The sequence below is a fragment of the Apteryx mantelli genome, chromosome 4 (assembly GCF_036417845.1).
Source record: "Apteryx mantelli isolate bAptMan1 chromosome 4, bAptMan1.hap1, whole genome shotgun sequence".
In the NCBI taxonomy this organism is placed as follows: domain Eukaryota; kingdom Metazoa; phylum Chordata; class Aves; order Apterygiformes; family Apterygidae; genus Apteryx; species Apteryx mantelli.
In genome coordinates, this window is record NC_089981.1 from 50,584,620 (window position 1) to 50,608,909 (window position 24,290).

At 41.9% G+C, this 24,290-nt stretch overlaps 1 protein-coding gene across 1 annotated transcript in view; it reads left to right on the plus strand.

Annotated features, from left to right (window-relative positions):
- The first annotated feature begins 8,120 nt into the window (after positions 1 to 8,120).
- Positions 8,121 to 24,290, plus strand: part of MAP3K9 (mitogen-activated protein kinase kinase kinase 9) — a 55,522-nt gene continuing 39,352 nt past the window's right edge. The window contains exons 1-2 of the mRNA XM_067295565.1: positions 8,121 to 8,418; positions 13,628 to 14,041. Of these exons, the coding sequence (XP_067151666.1) occupies positions 8,121 to 8,418; positions 13,628 to 14,041 (712 nt within the window). The remainder of the gene's footprint in view (positions 8,419 to 13,627; positions 14,042 to 24,290) is intronic.

The window sequence follows — 24,290 nt, forward strand, 5'->3', positions numbered from 1 at the left end:
CCTATGCAGACTACAATTGTTTCATGTAAGCGAATAAAAACAATGAGCTTTCAGCCCTGAGGAAACAGCATGTGGCTCCAGCATGGCCGAAAATAGCTTGGGCGAGAATTTCTTCATTGTTACCACAGCATGGAAAAATAAACTGTATTGAAAAGGCAGTAGTGGAGGAGAGGGGATGAGCAGCTGCTGCGGTGCAGATACCAGGCACGGGAGCGTGCGGTGCTGCTGGCCCGGAGGGTCTCCGAGGGGGGTTTCTCCCCCCGCCCTGGCCACGGACACGGACACGGCCCCCGGACACGGCAGGCGCCCCGCGGCCCCACGGCACCCCTGCGGCCGCGGAGCCGACGCGCTCTTCTCCGCGTTTTTTTTCCTCCTTTTTTTAACCTTCCTCAAGTCGAAGGTTTCATTCCGTTGCTGTGTTAATCAAGATTGATGAGAATATCGACGCCAATTAGCTACAGCTCCTGCTGGTTAGGTGATCTCCGTTCTGCCTCACTGGTAACGAGGACCAAAAACAAGTGTGGAAAGGTTGCTGTAAATGTCATGTTACGTCTTGTATCTCCAGAGCGAGTCGGAGGAGAAGAGGGACTACACAGAGGCTGGCACTGCGGCTCCTCAGCCTGCGTGAAATTCCCGTGGCATAGGGATAATGAGACCTGCCTCATTATAGATCCTCCTCTCCGGGCAGCTGCGGAATTTGTTAACCTTTCCTTTTATTATCCACTTAAGAAATCATGGCATAATATTCACAGTTTCAGGACACGTACCTTCTGTTAGGAATAAGCAGGCTAAACAAGTCATACACTAATATTTGATAAAAAGGAAGCATTTCTCATTGCTTTTACTCGCGTTCTTTGCTGGCAATGAAGAAGCTATGTTATACCAAAAAGGTTGAGATAACATGATGAAAATGTGAAAAAAGTGACTTTTCATAGCCATTGAAATGGTCTCACTATAATATATTTTACATATGCATTCAGAATAATACAGGCAAATAGCACACCAGGTTTTCCTGAAGCTTATTAGAAAAAGGTGCATTTGGTTCAGTGTTTTAATTCCCCTAGAAGCCTGTCTACAATCCCAGTTAGGTGTTAACTTGTGTTGCAGTCTTCAATCCTGTTAGCCTTCAGTAGGAGCAGTGTGGAATCTAACAAGAGTAAATATTGCTGTGGAATAAAGTAAAGGCTTTACTGGCATGAATTGGAGGTGAACGCTTGACAAACAGTTCACTGTGAGTGAACTGAGTGCTCAGTCTATTGGGTGCTGGCTCATCTTTATCCTGTTGCCCATTAGTTTGACAGAAGTTACAGAAAAATATATATTACAAGATCTGAGAATTGTACAAAATTTTATTGTGACTGTTTTTCAAATTCCCTTTTCCTGTAAAATCAAGTGTCCTACTTATTTTGAATACAAGCACCAAAGTTGACTTCAAAAAAATAGAATATTACTCATCTGTGCATGAACATTTAGGATAATAGAGTCTATCACGTGAGACTTTTTAGGATAGAAGCTGAGAATCTCAGCTTCTTAGTGATATAAAATTCCAAATTCTACCACCAGTGGAGCAGGAAAACTTACACTTGAGGAATATTTATGTGCAAAAAGCCTGTCATTCATACTCCAATGAATCTTACACATACAGGTCCTTTCAGCAGCATAATTTGGAGGGAAAATGCCACACTGTGAGAAAGAAGGAGGCATGTATCTGTCAGAAGTTAATCTTGTTTAATATTATCTTTTGATAACTACTCAGGTACCAATTAGAGTTGAAGACACTCAACAGTCTGGAGGTCTGGCACTGATCTGTGTAGGCTAATGCCATGAGTCATGCTCATCTCACATTCTACAGAAGCTTCAGCTGCACAGAGCTGCATAATGCCTTTATGGTATGCAGAGCCAGAATCCACCATATGCCAATTAAGGAAGGAAAAAAAAATAGATAATGTAAATTAATTCTGGAATGTAAAGGCAAACTCCCTGAGATAGTTGCAATAGTTCAACATGGTATTCTATGGTATTCTTGCTCAGTGAGTTGATGTCCCTGGCTGTCTATGGAGTTGGTGCTGCCAGTACTAAGAGATGGCATTACAATAAAAACATTATCTGTCTTTCTGCCCATACTCACAAAAAGATCAAACGGAATTAGCTCCACTTCCATGCAAGTACAAGGAAATCCCCTTCCAGGAGCCTTATGAAATATTAAATTGATACAGTATCATATTTGAGCTTAGTCACTAGGCAGAGAGTGTGCACTATACAGGGAAATCAAGACCGAAAATTTTCCAGTGAAGAGTCATACATTTTTTGAAGGAGGCTTCTCTAATAACTCTGCTAAGGGTTTAAACTGTGATTGCAAATAAAAGGAGACAGCAGGCAAATGTTGCCTGTTCCCTCAAGACAACAGGGAAAAAAACAATTACTACTGTACTGACCTATCTGATCTTATTTTAGATTGAGGTTTATTTTCCTGCATAGTAAGTTAGCTTACTGAATACATCTTAGAAAAAAAAGACATCAGCCTCAATCAACACAGGTATTATTTTATACCAAATGAAAATGGTCTCTATTTTATTTTATAATTTTGTAATGTGTTTATGTCAGGGCATTTAGTGGAGCTATGATCTGGATCACAGAGCTGTGATTTGGATATGAACCCTGGTGTCTCTAATGGATGTTTTAGGTCTCACGGACGGTTAGAATTAGGAAGAAAGCTTGTATCTATCTTTCATGGTTTGAGTTCAGATGCAGGATTCTTTGTTTTTTTGTTGTGTTTCTGAAGCTATTCAAAGATGGCAACCTGAAAACTGGCCCAAACTCTTTGTTTGAGAAACTTAAAACCTAAACAAAACCATGGACTAACAGAGGAGACTTTGCTGGGTCACTACTTAGGCAGAAGGCCTCTAAGGAAAGCCAGGGTGCCCCAGGCATTGCTGGCCGTGTGTTAGGAAGCAGAGCGCTGAAGCAGTGCCAAGCCAGATGCTGGACATGGCACTGATGGGTATTGTGCCGCTGTTTCATTTTTAACATGAAACATAAAAAGGAAGATCAAGGCCACCAGTGGCTGTAAAGATGTCAGGGATGTTTCCCGAAAGGTTTACTCTAGTGTCTGCCAAACCGCAGTGGGTGCATTCGCATTGCAATAATCTCAGTTCCTCTATTCAGATCAGTTATATTAATTGTTCTACACATTTACAAAACTGTGGCACGATGTTGCTTGCATAGCAGTGCGCAGTTTTGATGTTCCTCTGCAGGAGTGGCTGCTCACCAGTGCCAAACGAAACAGGACCTATAAAAGTGGCTTGGATTGCACTTTTGACAAAACCAAAGTCAAACAACATTTCAGTTAGCTGTATATCTATTAGTGTAGGCAGAAAACTCATTTGAAAATCTTTCTCTGTTTTATTTTTCTTATATGGATGATAATTGCATCACTACCTTATGCTATGTGGTACATGTGAAATCGTATGGAGACCTGTAACAATAGTCATGTAATCACTACTATGTTTTATTATCAAAACAAATCCAAACTAAATTTAAAAGGTAAGTCTGACTGTGAAATCTGCTGGAAGCTCCCAGATTTTACTTGGCCCAGAATTTCCACTACCCACAGTTTTTAGTCTTGTTTTGTTTCCCAGGTCATCTGTTCCATGAAGAAAGAAGAGATAACCATCTGGGAGATTAGCATATATATTTTATGAAGCAGAGCAGAGCTCTCTGTTTTCCTGACTCAGATGCTACAGACTCAGATTCACAGCCTCCCTCCTAGCTAGCACAGCACAGTTCATAAAACTTCTGTTGCCAGTGGCTTACCTCTCTCCCCGACATGAAGAACAAACCTACCCTAAGGCAACGTTGGCAAGGCAATGCTTTTCTGAAGTGGGGGGAAAAACACACTCCCATTTTACAGCTATGCAGAGAGGCCATCTATAGTGACAGAAGCATCAAATTGTCAGTAAAACTTACATTGTTTGAGGACATTTTATCACCAGCTGATCAAATAACTCTGTCTGCTGGCCTAAGGTACATCTCCAGAGGGGTTCATATGGTTCTATCTATAGATAAAAGCGCGGAACACATCTGAGAAAGATCCTCTGAAATGTATATAAGCAAAATGAGAGCATTAGTGATGGGTTAATTTAAGATGCTATATAAACTACCATGGAATTTAAAAGGAGTGAGCTGCACTAAGCAGATGTACTAAGGAGCATCTCCTTCATCTTCTGTGCTTTCTTACTGTGCTGGCAGATATACGCTTCCATCATAGCTATAATTGGAAGTGTTCCAGTACAGTGATGCAGTTTGACTATGTTGGTACTTTTTCTTTTTTCTGGACATTCCCTTTCCTTCTTTCTGTAGCATTTAGATTTTTGTTTTCCTCTCTCAGAGCACAGAGGCTAGGAGCATAATGCCAACATTTTGATATCTAGAGTAGGTTTAGAGCTATGGGCTGGCATAGTAACATGCTGTTATAGAGCCACTAGGTCCAGTGAAGAGAGAAGAAAGAAGTCAATTAAAAGGGAAAATATTGGTTTAGTAGTCTGCACAAACATCACACAGAAGACAGGGCAAAAGCTGAGATGGTGATCCTAAATATATATGAATAATGAAATGGAATAAACTGAGCTCCTTCCATGGCCTCTCAAAGCAAGGGCTTGGGATACACTGGCCTTTTTGTCTGTCCTCTAATAATTTCTGTTGTCCTAACATAGAAGCAAAAATGAGCCTGAATTAAAATCCTGGGTCCAAAATTTCCAGTTTGGGGGAAGTCTGAACTACACTCAGATTATCATTCACATTTTTCAGGTTAGACTCTCCTTTTAAAATGTGTTAAACAAAAATCTGTACCCAAACCTTGGGAAACCCTGGGTGTGGATTCTGACAGAGACTTTGAGATTTGCTGAATAATAACAGAACCATACACAGTCTTGTTAGAAAATGTGTAAGAAAAATCTCCACTACAGCATGTAGGTCATGTATTCACCAGAAAGCCATGTACTTTTTCAAAACTCTTTCTGTATCTTGCAAATGGTAAAATGTGATCATTCACAGACTGCATGCAGACACTCTTTAATGCTATTTTCTTCTGTCTTTTGCCAGTGACTGAAATACCAACTCGACATTTTTTGACTCTTCTGTTTACCTAGATCACAAGAACAGCCTTCCCAATCAGGCCAAAGCCCATTTCATCCAGAAACCAGTCTCTGACATGGCTGGTAAAAGATGCCAAGAGATGACGGTGAGATTGGGGAAAGCCTGTCCTGGCCCCTCCAGAGCACTCTCAGGACACTGTCCCAGCTCCAGGCACTTGCTGCTCTGGGATCCCTGGGCCAGCGATGTTGTTTCTGTAGAGCCAAACACATCATGGGAAAAAAAGGGGGAAAAAGGGGGGGCAGGGAGGAGGGGAGCAAGAGCTCTGCTAGTAAAGCTGTGTGCTACGATATAAAGACCACCAGATGGCAGGGTTCTGTCTTGTTTTTAGGCCACAACAGTAGACAACTCAAATGCATGCATAAGTCATTTTTTCTCATGGTTTCCACTATCTACATCCACCAACTCTCGACTTTAAATCCTTCAGTATTTTATAGCAGTGATCAAAACAGGTACTAGATATCAGAAAGACAGGAAACCTGTATTTTGTTGCAAGTCTTACTAAAATTTTGGTGTTACAACTTTTTAAGTATAATATTTGCTTTGAAGCATATTTCCTCATTATGTGAATTAAAGACCCCATTTTCCCCCATAAATTAAATCAGAGAGAAATCTAACTGTGGCAGTTTTAAATAGGGACATTAGCATCAGTCCTTCAGATTTCACCTCAATCATCTATTGTTTGAACTACAAAAATTACTAATACAATTATTTGTTACCCCTCAGCTTCATGATCAAGACAAGCTAATCTAACTATGGGCTGTTGCCAAAAGGGCAGACTGGCTGTCCCCCTCACCTGTCCTGTACAGTCCTGGCACAGGTCAGATCAGCCTAGAGCTGATTGAAAACTAACTGCTTTTACTTGGTGGCTTAGCTTTTAGTTGGATAAATAAGCTGAAATGACCCTGCTGCCGTGCAATCACTACAGCTGGAATCGGGAAAGCAGGTCAAGCATGTGACAAGGGGCAGGAAAGTCCCTTTCAGCATCAGAGTGATTAATATTGGATAAGCTTAGCCTTATTGTGAAAGCACACCCTTAATAACAAATGAATAGTGGAAAGGATGCGTCCTTGGATCCATCCTCACTCTGGCAACAGGAGATGGGGAAAACACCAGGGGAAAACCTAAAGCTCACTTGTCAAACAAGTTCAATTGGAAAACTAGTGGGACAGCATGCCTTATTCTTCAGTGTGTCATGTTAAAATGTAAATTCTGATCCCAACTACACACATTTTGCTCTTCATCTGTAAAATAAGGATTAATATGGCAGTCCTTTCTAGGCCAGGTATATTTATTTTTTGTCAGAAATAAAGGAAAATTTTCAGCTCCGTACAGGGTCCTCCAAAATACTCATTACTAAGTTTCAGGGGGTGAAAGTGTTTCCCCAGAAAACAGACTAGCAAATTCAAGTATTTCACAAACAATAAGGATTGTGAACTACTTCTAGAGAGCACATTCTTCTTTAGATCTTCATCTCTCTTTTTAGAACAGAGACCCGGGTGCTTCCTAAGCGCAGCGGCATAATGCTAACGTAAGGATAGACATAATACAGAGACAGAGACAAAGCCCAGCTGCACAAAATTTAAGAACTCTGTACTTAAAACAAATACCTCACTAGGGAAGATTTTTTAAATTTAATCTTACAGAGGGTATAACTGTGTAACTGTTTTTACAGAACACTAAAGAAAAATGAAGCCCAGGATCTTAAGTAGCTGGGAAGAGAGCATGTATGGTCGGGGAAACCTGGATTCGCATTCACAATCAGTGGGCTTTGTTAAAGAGAAACATGAACAGGGACTTTTCACATGCAGTTTTACCACTGGGAACCAAACAAGGACCTTAATGCAAACGAGAGAGAAGGGGAAAGAAAAACTCCCTTTTATATCACTGTAAATACGAATGAATCCTTTTCACGAGGTCTGTTATCTTTGCAAATTGAAAAATGGTGGCGGCAAGGAGAAGGAATTCACATTGTAAGGACCAAAAAGCTATACTGATTGTAAGAGAGTGAAAAATAAAATGCTTCCACGAGGGATACGTCCATGTTAACCTCGCTAGTAGCAGTTAGGTAGCACCTGCAGCGAAATACAGCATGAACGACCGGAATAGCTAAAAAACAAGACCCCGTTTCGATTCGGTTTCCGGAGTAAGCCTCCGCTCCAGGCGGCTCCGCCAGCGCCATTGCGCGGCCGGGCCGCGCCGGGCGAGCAGCCGCGGGGGCCTCAGCCCTGGCTTTGAGGAGGGAGCAGCACGTGCCCCGCGGCCCGCTCTCCCGGCAGGTGCGTCCTCCCCAGCCCGCCGGCTGCCATTGGCTAGCAGCGTCTCGGTTGATCCCGCCCTCCGACTGACGGCGGGCGAAGATCTCCCCGCTCACCCAATGGGAAGGAAGGTCCCGCACCCTCACTCCGGGCTAGTGTCCTACCCCCCTGTTCCCAGGCAGGAAGAAGCGGGGAAGGCGGTGCTGGGAGCGCCTAACTGACAAGCGCCTCTAGGCCAATGGGAAGCAAAAGCTGACGGGGCGGGGGCCAATTGGGGGGTTAGCGGTGAGTGCGAGGCTCCGGGGAGAGAGGGTGGGCGGGAAGGGGGCGTGGCCAAGCGGGCGAGGGCCTTCAATCAGGTAAGGGAGGTGTTGAAGGGCGGCAGCGGCAGCCAATAGCAATGAGGGGGCGGGATCTCCCCGCCCCCCCCGCCGCCGCCGAAGCTGCCAGAGAGTCAGGTGGCTCCGGGATGCGCGGTCGCGGCGACAGGCGGAGGCGGGCCGCGCCGGGGCCGCGGCTCGGCGGTGCGCGCTGCCTGCCCGCGCCTGCCCCCGCGCGGGGCTGAGGCGGCCCCCCGCGGCCCCCCGCCCGGCGGCGCTGCCGGCAGGCGCCGGGCCGCATGAACAATAGGCGGTGGCCGCGGCCCCGGCCCCGCCGCCGCCCGCAGCGCCCGGCTCCCGCGGGCGCCTCCCCCTATGGAGCGGCCTCGCCATGGAGCCCCTCACAGCGCTCAGCCAGGAGGGCGCGGGCGGCGGGGAGCCGCCGGGCGGCCCGCTCTGGACCGCCGTCTTCGAGTACGAGGCGTGCGGCGAGGACGAGCTGAGCCTGCGGCCGGGCGACGTGGTGCAGGTGCTGTCCCGGGACGCGCACGTGTCCGGCGACGAGGGCTGGTGGACGGGCAAGATCGACCAGCGCGTCGGCATCTTCCCCAGCAACTACGTGAGCAGCGGCGTGCAGGGGGGCGGCCCCGAGCTGCGGGCCCGCTACCCGCCGCCCCCCGCCATACAGTGTAAGGCGGGCCGGGGCGGCGCGGCGCGGCGCGGGGGGGCTCCGGGAGGGGGCCGGGGCCGCCGCGGGGCGGGGGGGGGCGGCCCGGCGCGGCGCGGCCCGGCGCGGCCCGGCGGGGAGGCCGCCGCTGCCCGGCGCTCGCCGCTGTCCTCCAGGCCGGCGCCTCCCTCGGCGGAGGCCCGGCGGCGCTGGCGCCGCGCTCGTGCCGGCAGCGGTTCCCCTTGGCTTTCGGGGGCTGATGCATCTTCGCGAGGTGACCGAGGCCTCCTGGGCGGGCGGCGGCGGCTCCGGCGGCTCTCCTTGGAAGGATATCCCTAGGGAGAGGTTGCTGGATGGGAAGCTGTGGCTTCCTGCAAGGTTGATTCACTGCTAGTGCTCCTTCAGTGCACTCCTTTCTCCTCGTGGGGAGAAAGCGTATTATTTAACTTACGGATTCAGCTGACTTATGTCACCAGGCTCCTTCTTAGCCCTTTATCCTCTTACAAATCCTGCTCTAAAATATTTGTGAATGAGTCTCGTTCAGGTTTGGATATTTGGGCCTTATCTGGGTGTTGCTTGAGTGAGGTGTGATATTGAAGGCATGAAGGAGTTTGTTTCTGTAAATTTAGTGCAGCTTTGAGGCCTTTGTTGGAGCCAGAGAGTAAAGTCATTTCAGTCCCTTCAGTTTTTTAGCTGATATTTACAGTTGTGGAAAGAGGAACAGTCTCAAATAGCTGTTTCTAGATCTTATTTCTCAATTCTTCCCTCTGACTTTTTCCTGCTACTGTTAAGACTTTTTAGGGGGGAGGGGAGAGGTGAAGATAAATCTTCAAACTAGTAGGCTTTTCTAGAAAGAGAAAGGAGTAAAAAGATGTTCTGTCCTATCTAAGACATAGTATCTCCAAGGAATACAAACTAATAGCTTTTTTTCCCCCCTCTTTATTCTATGTCTGCTTGAAAGCATTTAGGTAAAACTCACTAGTTCATAGTATTGCCCTTGGGACTGCAAAAGGACTAGGTTGGGCAGTAGCACTACTTTCGTCTTGATTTTTTTATTATTTTTTTCTCACACATGCAGGAAATGCTGAAAATGTTCAGTAGATTTTGCCTTTGAGGGAGTTAAAATGTGTGCCCTCCCTGCCCTAGAGGACCATGTCTACAGAAACTCCTGAAGCCCCAACTCCCCTTCTGTTTTTGATTGTGCAAGGACAATCTTCTTAATTATGGCTTCTCCTATATTACTACACTTTTTGTGGTTTGATAGTCCAGGAACAGTTGTGGAGTTGCACCTTCCCCGTTGTCCTTGTGTTACCCTTCCACTGCCATAACACGACTACACAGCTTCTGTTCCCTGAAGTCATCAACCATATGTTCATGATGGGATAGAACTTATTCTCCTCTAAGATTTTTGATATGCTAAAGGGCTTTTTTATTTTTATTTTTTTAAAGCAACAATGCAATTTGGACAGGTTGTATACCCTAAGTCATATGGTAAGGTTGATTGCTGTTGAATTGGATATTCAATTTTAATGTGACGAATCCCTCTGCTCTTTGCAAGTAATGATAATCCCTTTTAGAGCTGGTGATGTTAGTCTGATAGCTGTTTGGAATAACAGTCTACTGTTAACTTGCTTATTGGAATACAAGAATAATAAACTTTACTGTGAGTAGTCTGAGGTTATCATTCCAGAGATTGTTTGACAAAGGTGTTGGAGTGTAAGCCTGAGAGACTCTCCTTCCACTCACAGCTGTAGTGATATAGTTAGTAGCTACATGCTGTCTTTCAGTCATTGAAGTAATACGCTTCAATCTTATCTCAGTGGGGGTACTGTGAGAGATAAAAGTTGTACTCTTACTGCATTGCCTGGTAAGGCTGTCAGCGTTGGGTCAAATTGAAGGACCCTCATCTGTGCTGTGAGCTCTTACCCACTAGGGGCTGAATTAAATAGCTTAATCAATGGCATAATGAATACTGATTAAATAATAACTACTTTGCTATTGTCAACATGGCCACTGGTTCATGGCTTATAAGCTCTGTAATTCCTTACCAGTCCCCAGAGGAATGGTAATACTTCAGTTCTTAAATTCTAAGGTGATAAAAAATATCTGTTAAACATTCCCATTGTCTTTACAGTTCAGTACAGCAAGTCTGCCAAATTAAACTTGAGTTTAGAAAATTGGTTAGTATGTTTAGAAAGATGAAGAAAAACAAGTCTTCTGTGCACTAATGTAGCTGTGCACTACTCGTACCTGCAGCCTCATGGACTCTGTAACTAAGTTGTGAAAAGGAAGGAACTGATTAAACCCGAAGTTCCCTTTCTAAAAACTTATGCAAAAGTGAGCTTTTTTTCTTCTGAGAAAACTACCCATGTGGGTGAGGTGGCCATTCTGCCTTAAAGAAACAAGCACATTCAAGGTGAAGCTGAGATCCTACTCATAAATGAAAGAAAACCTTCTTTGCAAAATAACTTGTTACATTTCATCTGGAAGCATAAATCTGATAGAAGTGTCCTGGAGTTATTCTAGCAGCTTTGTGCGTGCAGCAGGAGCCTATTTCCTGAAGCGAGGCAGAAGACCGCACAGGGGAAGGGAAAGAGCTTTTCTTTCCATGTGTTTGGCCGCCTTTTCTGCTCGCCCCGCTCCTTCTTTTCCTGCCCGCAGGCTGCCTTCCCCTTCCTTGCGCGCTTCGCCTCTGCGCGGGCAGCGGAAGGCGCTGTGGCGGGGGCGGCGCGGCGCGGGCGCGGCGGCGGCGGCGGCGGCCGGAGCTGTCCCTTCAGCACCGCGCCGCGCCGCCCCGCCGCGGCTGCACGGCTGCGCCGCGCTCCCCCTCGTCGGGGCCTTCCGCGCCCGTGGGGCGTCCGAGGACGCTGCTGCCCGCTTCAATACCCCTGGCGCGTGCGAGTGTCAGGAGTTTGGGGGGTCGCCTGGCGATCTTGCTTTGTGACTTAGCTATTTGTTTGTTTTCAAGCTTTTAGTTGACCCTGTCGCTAGGAGCGGGTTAAGGGAAGGTTCGGTGCTGAAATTCCCCTGACCCAAGGGGATGGGAGCAGCTATTTGATCTGTTTAGATCTCTTTATCAAAGAGAAGCACCAGAGCATCTCCTTTTGTGAGTTCTCAGCAACACAGTAGTTTCATATCAGTAGTTATCATTGTTATTATAGTCTTGCTCTAAAATTTCACTGTTTCTGGTCAGTATCTTCTCTTTTCCCTCCACTCCTTTTCTAGTCGTTGGTAGCTCATCAGCATTTGAAACATCAAAACTATTATTGCAGGAGTGAAACCTTCTCTGTAGTTAAGGCAAAGTATGTGTAAACCCTTGAAGTTCACAGTGCTAATGAAAAGATGTATTCACAGTAACAAATTCTTTTTGCCTTCTGGATGGGAAAGAACCTTTCTTCCTTTTGGAAAACTTTCCTGGTCAGTTTTCTAGCTTGCTTCCCATCACACTTTTGTTCATGAGGGATGATGGAACACCAGGGAAAAACAACACATGCATCCTTATGACCCTAGCTAAGAAGTCTGACGTATTGGCTGTATTGCATGGGAAGGCTGATAATACCATACCTGTATGTATTCAATTACTTGTAGTTTTGACAAACTTCTTTTTGACCAAAAGTAAGCCAGACCTTTTAATATCAAGCTCATGGAAGACAGAGCTTAATAAAGGAAAAAGTGTGCAGTTGTAGGCAGCAGAGGGTTTACATCAACTCTACAGTTTTGTAACAATGTTCAGTACTGTAGGATTATACTTAGGAAAGGCTTTTCATCGAAACAACTAACATATTTTAATTAAGCTGAATCTAATCTGCTTTCTTGCTTTGTATGCCCACATAATTTCTTTTAAGACCAGTAAAGAGGTCTGTGTATAAACCCAATAACTACAAGACCAGGGTAGTGTGGTAATACTGTGCTCTGAATTAATACCTGGAATTGAGCAAGTCCTTTATAGACTTAATTTCCTCTCTGTTTGCCAAAGCAAGGGGACCATGTCAGATTTGCAATATTAATTGCAGGCAAGTATTAAAAGTATCAGTGGCTTTCCAATTAAAGAAAAAAATATTGGTACATAAGGATTTAAGATTTTTAAAAATTTCTTTATGACAGTAATTGGTAACCACCAAAATATCAGACAGAATAGCATCAACAGTATCTCACCACTGGCCTAACACTACTGTAAATTCAGTCATGTCAACATGTATTCATGATTATATGGTGAGTTTCCCATTCTGCATTAGTCATTGTTGAATGAGTTCTTTTGTTGATAGGTTCTTCATAAACTATCTAGTGTACAGTTGTAGAGAATTATTTTTTCACCTCTTATGCTTCAGATGTTAATTTATATGTTGCATTTATATGCTAATTTATATGCTGAAATTAAGGCATCTAAATTTGCAGATTTTTATGGTGTAACTCCATGTAGCCACCAGTTTGCTGTACCAGTCTGTAAACTATAAAGGATAATTGTGAGCGCATGGGAATACAAAATGATAATTCTGTTATTCCAAGTTGTTTTCTGTAATGAAAGTGTACCGTGTATTGATCAAAAAATATTTTTTCTGTTGCCAGCTCTGCATACTCAGTGTGTGGTCTCATCCATCTGTTTGTCACATTATCATCAGTAATGTCAGAATTGGGTGAGAGATCTCTTGTGGGGAACAAGTCTGCAAAGCTTGTAGAGGTGTGGGAAAATAAGCTTGATTTGAAAAGGAGTAAAAACTTGCTGGTGTCAGCTAAATAAGCAGAGACATGCAAATAAGATGCAATTTTTGTTAGCTTTTAGCTATATCCCATTAATGACTAGTCAGTGGAGATTAGCCCATGTCTCACGTGTCTCACTTTCTCACTTTTTTTTTTGAACCTTGACCTATCATTGATGGCAGGAAATAAGGGTGTATCCTTAACAGGGTTTCAGCATGTTAAGATGAGGGTATTCTTTTTTTAAGTATATCATTCACCACCCTTAGGTCAAATTCATCACCATTCACATTGAATACTTCATACAGTGTTTTTTACAATAGTGCAAGTTCTATTTTATCACACTGTATTTGGTAATAAAAGATTGTTGGAAAGGACTGCTGCTTTCATTTGTATTGTTTCAGAGTGAAAATTGTTTCTTCTCCTAAGGGTTGGCTTGTTTTGCAAGGGTGAAGTTGGGCAACGTGGACTTTTTCAGTTTATATACAGGTTGCATAGTTGCTAAATGTTTACATCTTTTTTTCCTCTTTCCCTAGTACTGGAGATCGACTTCTCAGAGCTTGTTCTGGAGGAAATCATTGGCATAGGGGGCTTCGGAAAAGTGTATCGAGCTATATGGATAGGAGATGAGGTTGCTGTCAAGGCAGCTCGCTATGACCCTGATGAGGACATCAGCCAGACCATTGAGAATGTCCGCCAAGAGGCTAAGCTCTTTGCGATGTTAAAGCATCCCAACATCATCGCCCTCAGGGGTGTTTGTTTGAAGGAACCAAATCTCTGCTTGATCATGGAGTTTGCCCGTGGAGGATCACTAAATAGAGTGTTGTCTGGTAAAAGGATACCTCCTGACATACTAGTGAACTGGGCAGTACAGATTGCAAGGGGAATGAACTACCTGCACGAGGAAGCAATTGTTTCCATAATTCACCGTGACCTCAAGTCCAGCAACAGTAAGTGTTATGCAGTGAATAGCCAGGGTACTGGGATAGGATTTCAGAAAGAAAGAGTACAAAGAAAAGAGGGGAATAATGTAAATTTAGAAATTCACTTCTGTGAACCACTGTATCCTCTAATCCATTCCCATAGGGGTTTAGTTCTCTACAATATGGTGCTACAGACCACAGGATATAAAAGTAACTAAACTGATTGGATGTCAAAGCAACTATAATTGGACCATGCTTCTGTGGTAGTTAATACATGTACAGTATCTCAGTTTTACTGACATCTCAGCAGACTCCTGTATGTTGGAAAGTCCTGTTAAATTTAAAATGCAGATCCTCCTTCCCCTGCTTGGAAGGAGAAATGCTCCTTTGGAAAGATAAAGGCTCCTCAGCTTAAGTTTTACTTCTAAAATCTGCTGTAGAAATGTGGGCCTGTTTTCCTTGTGGAAAAAGTTACCCTATCTCTGCCAAACTGAATCTTCTCCCTAGCCCTCACAGAGTTGGTGTTGACAAAAACATTAATTCAGGTGCCAATGAAGCGTTGTCCCAGTAGGTTTTCTTGAAGACCCAGATCTTGAGCTGATATTTATGGTGCTTTACATGGGATGCAGCTGGCCCATTAGACCATGGAGACTAAAGCTTTGGTACTTATGATTCTGGAAATAGTGCCAAATACTTCTGTAACACTAATACCAATGTCCTCTACAATTTCAGTGTTTTCTGTAGTATATGTATTTTCCCAAACTGAAACTGCTTTGAATTCAATGGCATATTTAGAACCGTTATTTATGGGTGTGGGAGCAAATTGCTGCAGTGGTTTTAAGGTCATTATCTTTCTTCCTGATGTATGCATGCAGCTGTTTGGTCTTTCTTTCTGCTCATCTCTGCCTAGATGTCAGGAGCAAACATGTACTTTATGTTAGCTTCAGTGGTTTAGTTAGGTGTGTAGGTGTGTTTGTACAAGCTTATTCTCATTTACGGTTTGAATTAGTAAGAAGTGCTATGAATTGGGTGGCTGAGATGCAGACACATGTTCTCTTTTGCTTTGAGGGCAGTTAACATCTAGCAAAGAGGTCTGATGGATGGATGCGAGTTATTGTCTCTTAAAGAGGTCCTGTAGAGCCAAAATTAACTGTTACAATGCTTCATATTTCTATGCATTTTCAATCCTTGTAGAACCTCCCTACATCCTGTTGGCTCGAGTCTTGTGGCAGTGAATTTGCGTAGTTGAATTTTGTTGTGGGAGGGAAGCAATGTATTATGAATTCTTGTTAATGAGTTTGAAGATAGAAATTGTGGGAGTTTTCAGTGTAACTTCTGTACTACTATTCTTAGGCTATTCAGGTTTCATTTTTTTTGCTGTTTAAAAAAGGAAGTGGCTTTAGAAGTTTCCTAATACCTAAACTTTCCCCTTCCCTTACAGATGGCAGTATATTTATGGGCATATTGATAAATGGTGATAAGTGAATTGATTAATGGATAACTTTAACTTAATTTGTGAATAAAAAGTAAAACGCTCTTAACTATTGGGCCTTTTCCCCTTGTCTAAGAAAGCATTTACTTACTGATTTCATAAACAGGCTGCTAAGACTTTATTTCTTGATGCTATCTGAACATTTTTGAGTTTAGAATACAAGCTATTTCTAAAATAACAATAAATTAACCCCTGGTATTTCACTGTTTGTTTTATTCAGAGGCTAGAGACTACTGGTTGTAAAAAAGGGAAACATATCAACTAGAGTTCGAGCCAACCTAGAGGGACACTGATGCAAAATGTCACTGACCAAACCCCGTTATGGATGCTAGAAAACATCCGTACTGTTAGCAGCAAGAGTAAATGTCTCTTGTCACCGTAAATCAGTGGTACATAACTTGCGCTGCTTTGTAAATTGTCAATGAGAAGCTGAGGGGTATGCTAAATATATTACTAGAATATTCTTCATTTTGGAAGAAAGTAATAGGAAAGGAAGAGGAAGAATGAGTGGGAATGCCTGTGAAAGGTTAAGGTAGAAGAATTCTAAGTTGTCCTATGTTTGGAGTGGAGAGACAGATTTATACGGTTGTCTGGACCAAAGATACCATCAGGTCCAGTACAGAAATATCGCGTATAGGAAACTTTTCTTCCAGCCCAGCAAAGTCTGCAGAAAGCAGTAATGCAGTTGGGAAATGAGATGAATGTGGGGGCTAATATTAGAGAGAAGGACTTTAGATCATTTTAAGTGAAACTTGCTGTTTTGTAAGTCTGCTTTGAAATAAGATAAATTAATAGCCTCAGGTGTGGACTTGACATATTGCAGCTGCTGTTTACTTCTTTAGTTTGTTAGCACAGAATGAAGAATTGTATGTCATGTGGTGAATGAGAAATTTCTGGAAAAAAAAACCACTTGAAAATGTTCTCTTCTGGGTGTATTTATAAAACGATTATCATAACTATTAGATTATGACAAAGGTGGGTCTTTTGTGTGTGTGTGTGGGGATTGCCCCAAAAGTGTATATTGCCTGTATATGTAGCTAGACTTAACTCATGGTTATCTCTAGAATAACAGCTTTGGGCTGCCCAAATTGCATCTTTCCTGAATACCCTGTGGTGCTCATGTCTCTCTTTCACTGTACCTAATGCATGTCTTGGACATTTTTCTGCCCTGTTTTCTGTAAAATGCTTTCTGCAAGTTTTGCAAAAGTGAGTGGACTAAGTATGTTATTGCATCCTGATTTATACATGGCTTGTATTTTCTGTGCTTTCTTTTTTTTTTTTGATGTACTTGGGTTTCTCCATTACTTTGGATAGTTGAGAGCTGGTTAGTATTAGCTTATTTGTGACTATAGAATTACAAGCTTGTAGCATGTTCTTTGCCTAAGTTACCACCCACCAACTGATGAACAGTGATGTGTCTCTGGAGAAGCAACAGCTTTTGCTTGCAAGAACTGGGGCAAGATTGTTGCAGACATGCTTTTCTCCTTTATTAAACATCTGCAAGTACTATAGAACAGTCATGGGAGCATCAGCCATGTTGATCTACTGATTGATACTGCCTAGGTTTAATAACAGGCAGTGATTCTCATACATCTCATTTTGTCTTCAAGAACCAGCTGGTAGCTGAGACCTGCACTATCCATCTGAGGATGCAGGAACAACGCTTAAGGAAGAGTCATTTTGGGAGTTAGGGAACAAGATGGGGGAATGAGGAAGAATAAGGTTGCCTTATATTTAAAATCAAATTTTCCATTACTAGAATAATAGTAGAAAATCATAGAATGCCTTGTTTTGAGATGTCCTCCTATTTTTAGGCAAATAACTGTATACATGAGGACACTGTACTGAATCTTCCCAGAATGTCTTGGGGTTATTTTGCTGTTGAGAATGTAAGTTAAATGGACACCTTAGTGCAAGTCTGAAAACTTACCCAATGATATTTATGTAAGGATTTGAAAACCCCTTTTTAATCTAAACTATTGCAGCTTAGTCTGTGGACTCGACTAATAGGTGCCAGAAAAAACATCTCTGAATAGTTCTCCAAATTTTGGATGGCATAATAAAAGCACACAAGGCTTTGATTGCTTTAGAAAGGTAACTTCATTTTGTACAGAGACTGAACTTGAGTGGATTATTTGAAGATTTCAGGAGATGTCTATTCCTTGAGATTTTCCCAGTAAGAAGCACCCTCTAAAGCAATTGTCTGTTTTCCTTCATTTAACCAAAAAGGTGTGCATCTTACTTTTGTTCCTCCATTTTCCTTCACTTTTTCCTCTCATTTTCTTTCACTTAGCTTTCTTAAATCTAATGCTAATGCATTAATAGTATAGAAAGTGCCTTGTAAGTTTTAGGTACCGTGTTAATTTGGAGCAGATTTTAATTGTAGACCTCAGAGGTTCTGTGAGCTGCTTATTTTCATTGCTTTGTGGATGTTACCAGAAAATGAGCATATACGGATCTTTACACAATAAATTGCACATCTGTGAATTTGATGAGCCTATGATCTATTTTTTAGAATCTGAAATTCTTCTGCTGAATTTCAATTCAGTTGGCAGTCAACTTAAGTCTGGTAGGTGGGTTTTACAATGGATCCTTCAATTGGATGTGCAAGTCCCTCTGGTGTTATCAACTTGTAAGTCGGTCATATAACTACATAAGAGAAGGAGGATAACCCAATAGGTCTCAGAAACACCAAGAAAAGCAATTTTGCTCTGTTGTGTAAGCAGATATTTCTTCTTTGTATTGCATTTGATTCAAGAGACTCAGATTTTATGCTATATAAGAAATTAATCATATTGACAGAATAATCTCTGGCTTTTTCTTCTCTTCATCTGGTGATATTGCCACCCTTCGCCTCTTCAGCTGCATGTTGGTGCCCCGCTGAGTGTGTGTTATGTAATCATTTATAGACTTCTCCCAACATGGAGGTTGCTGAATAATCTAAATGTGAGCTGCAGAAAGAAGCAACTAGGAACGTCTGCTGAGATCAACATCACCATGTAGTGTAGAACAGCCCTTGGAGTTTTTCTCTCTCTCTCTCTTTCTTTTTCTCTTTCTCTTTTTTATTATTATTTTTTTTAAATCTCACTTCTGGCCACAGGAAGGTTTTTGGTGTGTCATGCTGAGGAGGAAAAGGTTTTCATCTTAGTTTTAGTGAAATATTGTAAGTAATGCAGCTATTCCTGTTTATTTCTCTGTTTTTTTGTCAGCATTAATTATGCCAGGATTGCTGTAGGAGTAATGCCAAGTAACTAATGCTGCAGAGAACTAGCAAAAGAATCTTTGCCCTTTTTTGACCAGTCAGCAAAATATGGTTATTCTTTGCACTACATTAAAAGGTTTTGCAGAAGGTGTTCATGCCAAAGTGCTTTCTAAAAGTCACTATGTGTGTTTTCCACAAAGTGGCACAGAAGATTAGGAGCAAAGTGACATGGCTAGTGTCAAAGAATGAGATAAGGACAGAGCTTAAAAATAAAACTGAACAGTTCAAATACAACCAGGTCAGTAGTTCTTCCCTTCTAGTTCTTTGAAAATGTTCACCTCTCCTTTTTGGAGCACAAAGCTAAGTCTGTAGTATCCTGAGATTCAAAGCTCAAGCTTTCTAAAGACCTCCTAACTCTGCTACTCTTTATTTCTTTTATGCTGTTGGTAAGCCTTTTTCCTTTCATAAAGGCACTAATATAACTGGCTTTGTATGGTTTCTGGACAGTTGTTCCTAGAACTTCCAATATTCCTTGATACATACATTTTTAAAGTACGGGCAGAATTTAGAAGCAAGGATTCCATGTAACTAGTTCAAATCCAACCCAAGGACAACAGGACTTGAATGTTACATATCAGTCTTGATAATATGCAGTAGTGATGGCATTCCCTGTTCCAGTATTCAGGTCCTAATTCATTCATAATTGACCATCTTCCTGCTGGTCTCATCAGAGACGTATAAGTACTTCTTGCTCTCTCTGGCAGTGTCACAGAAGAGAGAGTTCTTTCAGGGTCTGGTTAGAGTACCTTGGCAGAACAGTTTGGAAATCTGCACTGCAATTGCCACTTCTAGTACATTAAAGTAATTTGCTGACTAACTCTCCAGTGTTGCACCTTCTATCACAACAGATTACCTTTGTCAGTGCAATTAAATAATGAGTAATACCTCATATAAAGTAGAGTGAAACTATTTGGATGGCATCTAGATTCTTTACACTGTGAATTATTTGATCTGGCCTTAGCTGTGTGCTTCCTTGCCTGCAGGAGGACAGTGATGAGAAAGTGATTTTTCTGGACAACTGCTGGAAGGTTGATCTTATGCAGATGTTCACAGGCACAGTTCAAGGAGAGCTAATCAGTCAAATCTTGTTTTTTAAGATGTAGAAAAAAGTGTGTACAGTAGAAATCCAGCCTTTCAGATAGCCTGAATATTTTCCACAAGGTGATTAAAGCTGATTTTTTTCAGATTCTGCCCTTAAGCAATTATCTGGTACTATGGATTTGCTATACCATATTGCTAATGGTGCACAAATCCTAGTACTAGTTTCTTTGTTCCTTTCTTTGTTAGCTCCCCAGAGCATTAGCATTTTTGTGTATATTCTGGTCACTCATGTGGTGATTGACAAAAACCAAAGAACCATGCCTTCTTATGCAGTAATATGAGGATGAAATTCATATCAGTGATGATATGGCTTTTTGTTGAACAGAATGCAATAAAACATTTTAATTTCATGTGTTATTAGCTCAGAAGAGGTAAATGGCTCTAAGGAATTATACTTGAAGGCGATGCTAACTTTTAAGTGTTGAAATATTGGGAATTCACAGTAGTAGGGAGACAGTTTGCTTTGACTGTGTTTGTTCTTAGCTTGTCTAAATTAGTGCAACTACTTTCCTGTCTAAGAGACTTGACAGATGCTTTCATATTGCGGTATTATTATTCTGAGTAAGTGATAGTAGATTTCTGTGACTTGCAGGAGGTTTATTTTCATTTTGGAAGTGGTTTGTTTTAGTTAATTGATGGGTTCACAGTGGATTACAAGCCAAAATTGGAAAGACTTTTTGAAATAACTTTGATATTCACAAAAATGCTTTGAACCCCTCTGCCTGCCCCTTCCCCCCCCTCCCCTCCCAATTTAGCAGCAAGGCAGTGTCATGAATGGAATCCCTTATTTTTCTAGGCAAGAGTGAAAAGAATTCCTTTCATATTTAAGTAGTAAAATTGTGTATATTACTTTTTTAGTCTAGCTAGTATCCTTTTTATGCCACTGCATATATTTTTTCTGCAGGGTTCTTGTTCCTCCCAAGAAAAAGATAATCAAGTGTTGTGACAGTGAGCACTTTCTCCAAATTGCATATATGGAATAGAAGAGCAGATACCAACAGACTTGACCACCATCATGTGGGAAATGTATGTAGGCATTTATGTGCTGCACCAATGACTTCACTATCTGACCATCTGTGCCAGAGCTCTGATAAACCCGTTTGTTTTTTTTTTTCCTTCTGAAATTTCCATCCAGTAAGTCAGCAGTGAGAACAGCCTTGTTGTGGCATTTTCAGGAAGTTAGAATAACTTTTTCAACTGCATTTGTTTTGTGTTGCTCCCACATCAATAAACTTAATCTGAATTTCAAGAGACTTCTGCCAGCAGCTTCATTTTTGCTTTCTCATCAAACAATTCCTTTCAGAATTTCAACATGTCCAAAGCAAGCAGACAAACTCTTGAAGCATCAAAAGTTAAGTGCAATCTTGCTCTTTGAAGTGATGATTCATCACCCAAGATGATTCCTTAATTTTCAGTAGTATCTCATTCTAAAGATTCTGCATGTTCCTTCGTGAGGATGAGGAAAAGATGAGGACAAGCCTTAAGTTGTTGGGAGGATCACAGACTATAGCACCTGATTTAGGCAGCTGCTTTTTGGACCATATTTACTTTCTGATTCTAGCATAGTTTCAGTTAGACTGGTGTGACTTTGTTTTCAGAAAGCTTGCCAAAGTAGCCCGGGATACTTGACAACAGCTTCTTAATGGTCAGAGTGCTAATGGAAAACTATTCCACCTGCCTTGCTGACCTGAGCTTTTTCCAGATAGGAGGCAAAGACAGGAAAGAAGTAATGGAAAACTCATGTGCTAAGAAGAGAACCTATTAGCATGTGTCAGGATTATAATTATGTTTTTTGGTTTTGTCAGTGTGTCTGTTAAGATCAGGGAGAAGAGGACTCACCTAATAGCAAATCTTCTGGTCCCAGCCTGTAGAATAGTCATTATGGTGATAATAGTAGCGTGGTGCAAGATTGTTGTCTCTTCTCTTCCAAAAAGAAGTAGCCAGGGATAGATAGCCTTCCCATAAGCTCTTTACATGATTGCCACAAACAACCCTTCCCCCTCCCTTCTAAAAGTTTTGTTATATTACTTAGGCATTTTTATAACACCAGTTGTTGTTTAAAAACAAAGCCAAAAAATCTTTAGCTAATGCGTATGTGGATTTCAGATAATCTCTGAAATCCTGTATGTGCTTTGAACAGTTTACTACTTCAGTCCTGGGCGGTTTTCAGCCCTGCAAGCCAGGCTCCTAGTTCATTGTGCAACATCTTGCTCTGATGTTTCATCAGATAGACTTTTGGAGTTTGTCTTGGCTGTTGAGAAATATTACCAGATTTGCTGTACGTGTAAGTGCAGACCTTCATTAAAACATGAGCATGGCTTCAGCCTTGCTGACTTCTAGACTTATTGTTCAGATGTGTAGCAAATGTTATGCCAGTTGGCAGGATGGAGCTAGTATGTATTTTGTAGGGAAATATTCCTGCCATTTAGATTTTTGCTTATCACAACACTTCTTGTGCTTAAGCTGGGGATTCCTGCAGTGTTTCTGGGAGACTATAAGGAAGTGGTTAACTGCTTTAAAGATGGTCTCTATAAGCACAGTGGGGGATGCATGTGAACAAGGCCATGTCATCCATCTGCCCCACCTTCCTTGTATTACAGGATTTCCTGTTGTTTCTCCTCTGTGAGCATGTGGTTATGAAAAGACAGTAGAGAGACCAGTCTTTAGTGGCCTATGACTCTGCATTGTGAAAGATCCTGGAAATAAGACAACTTCCATAATTTTGATTATTAATAGAACTTGACATGCCTAGCACTACTTGTTGGAGTGCTGTTTATCTTGCCTTTGGATTTACTGATTTGATTTTTGTCTTTGAAGTAATCAGTCACATACTGTGTGGCTTTGATATGGTTATGGTCATCTGGTAGCTGGGGCATATTCTTCATGTTTAATCGGGTACTTTTAGTCACTTATACTTTTCTGATCACAAAGCTGGTTCAGGGAGCTAACAGAAATCTTAACACATCAAAAGAAAAAGTTAACAGCTTTCTGCTATCTTGTATGGAATCTGATGGGCAGTGCTGGGCTGCCCTTTTTTATCAGCTGGCTATTTGATCTACATAACTACATCTCTGCTGATTTTTCTTAATGTTTGTGCTAAAATCTAACTGATTTTTTTTTTTTAAGTCTGGTTTTGTCTGGTTTGTGCTGCTGCCTTTGGAGGCTTTTAGTCTTCCTTTTCTTCTACCAGTCTGTTCAAGAAAAGAGTGGAACTTGATGTTATTAACTATTTCATAGAGATGTCTTAATTGAAACTCAGGATGAAAAAAGTAGCACAGAATTGTTTTGCTTTGACTTCATGTCTGGAAATGGCTCCCACTGAGCCAGCATCATTATTGAATTAATTTTCAGAAGGTCTCTTGAGCGACAATTAATATAAATGCCGTTCATGTGATTCTACTTTCCCCACTCCATCTTTTGTTTTTGCCCGATACTGTTTTTATACTTGATTTCTTACAAACCTTCAAACTGGTATGATTTGGCAAAGCACTGAGTTGGGTACAGATTTAATTTTTTTTTTTTTTCCTTGGAGCATTTAACTGATAATGAAGAGTGAAAGAATCCACACCTGAGCAAGAAGGTTGTCCCAGTGCAGGCAGTTTGCTCGGATTTAATCTGAAACCAGAGCTGAACAGCTCCATTTTTCCAGGAAACTGACTTAAATGTTCTCCAAGAGCATTCAAAGTGTTTTGTACCAGATCACTAAAGTGATAAGTCTTTTTTCAGCTTGGCTAGGTGAAAGGATCGATTCTAAATATATCATGGCTCTGGAAGCCTTCCCTTTCCCCTCCCCCATTTTGCATTAGCTCTGTAGAGTTACTGTATTGCACAGCTTAAAATCCAGGAACTGCTGTGCTGTCACATCCATCACATCCTCCAGGTTGATAGAAGAGGGCAGTCAGCCAGCTTTACGGCTTTGCTGATCCCTCACATACCCAATAATTAAAATGCTTTTGCTTCAAGATGTATTTTTTTTTTTTAATATCAGTGATGTTGCTGCATGGTTAGTAATAAAAGAGGGAGAAATATATGCTTGTTACTAGAGACAATATTTGTATTCTTTGTTTCTCCTTTTAATATGTGGAATTTTTGAGAGAGTCTTATCAGTTCTGTGCTCTACGGGATCTTATGCAACCCTTAGCCTTCTGCACCACAAACAAATAGTAGAATAAAGACCCAATCCTACTGAAAGGAACAGCAGAGTACCCAACAGTAGGTAGGTAAAGGCTGCATGCATAATATACAGTGGGAAGCCCAGACTCAGTCCATGTGCAGATCTGTTAATCATTTTAAGTACTTTGAATGCAGGATCAAGAGCAGATTGCTCATTACCTGGATACTTTTGAAGCAAAGCTAGGCAGGCTGGCTGCTGGAAGGTAGAGCTAAAGTTGCGATTAGATTTTGGCAAACCAGTACAACAC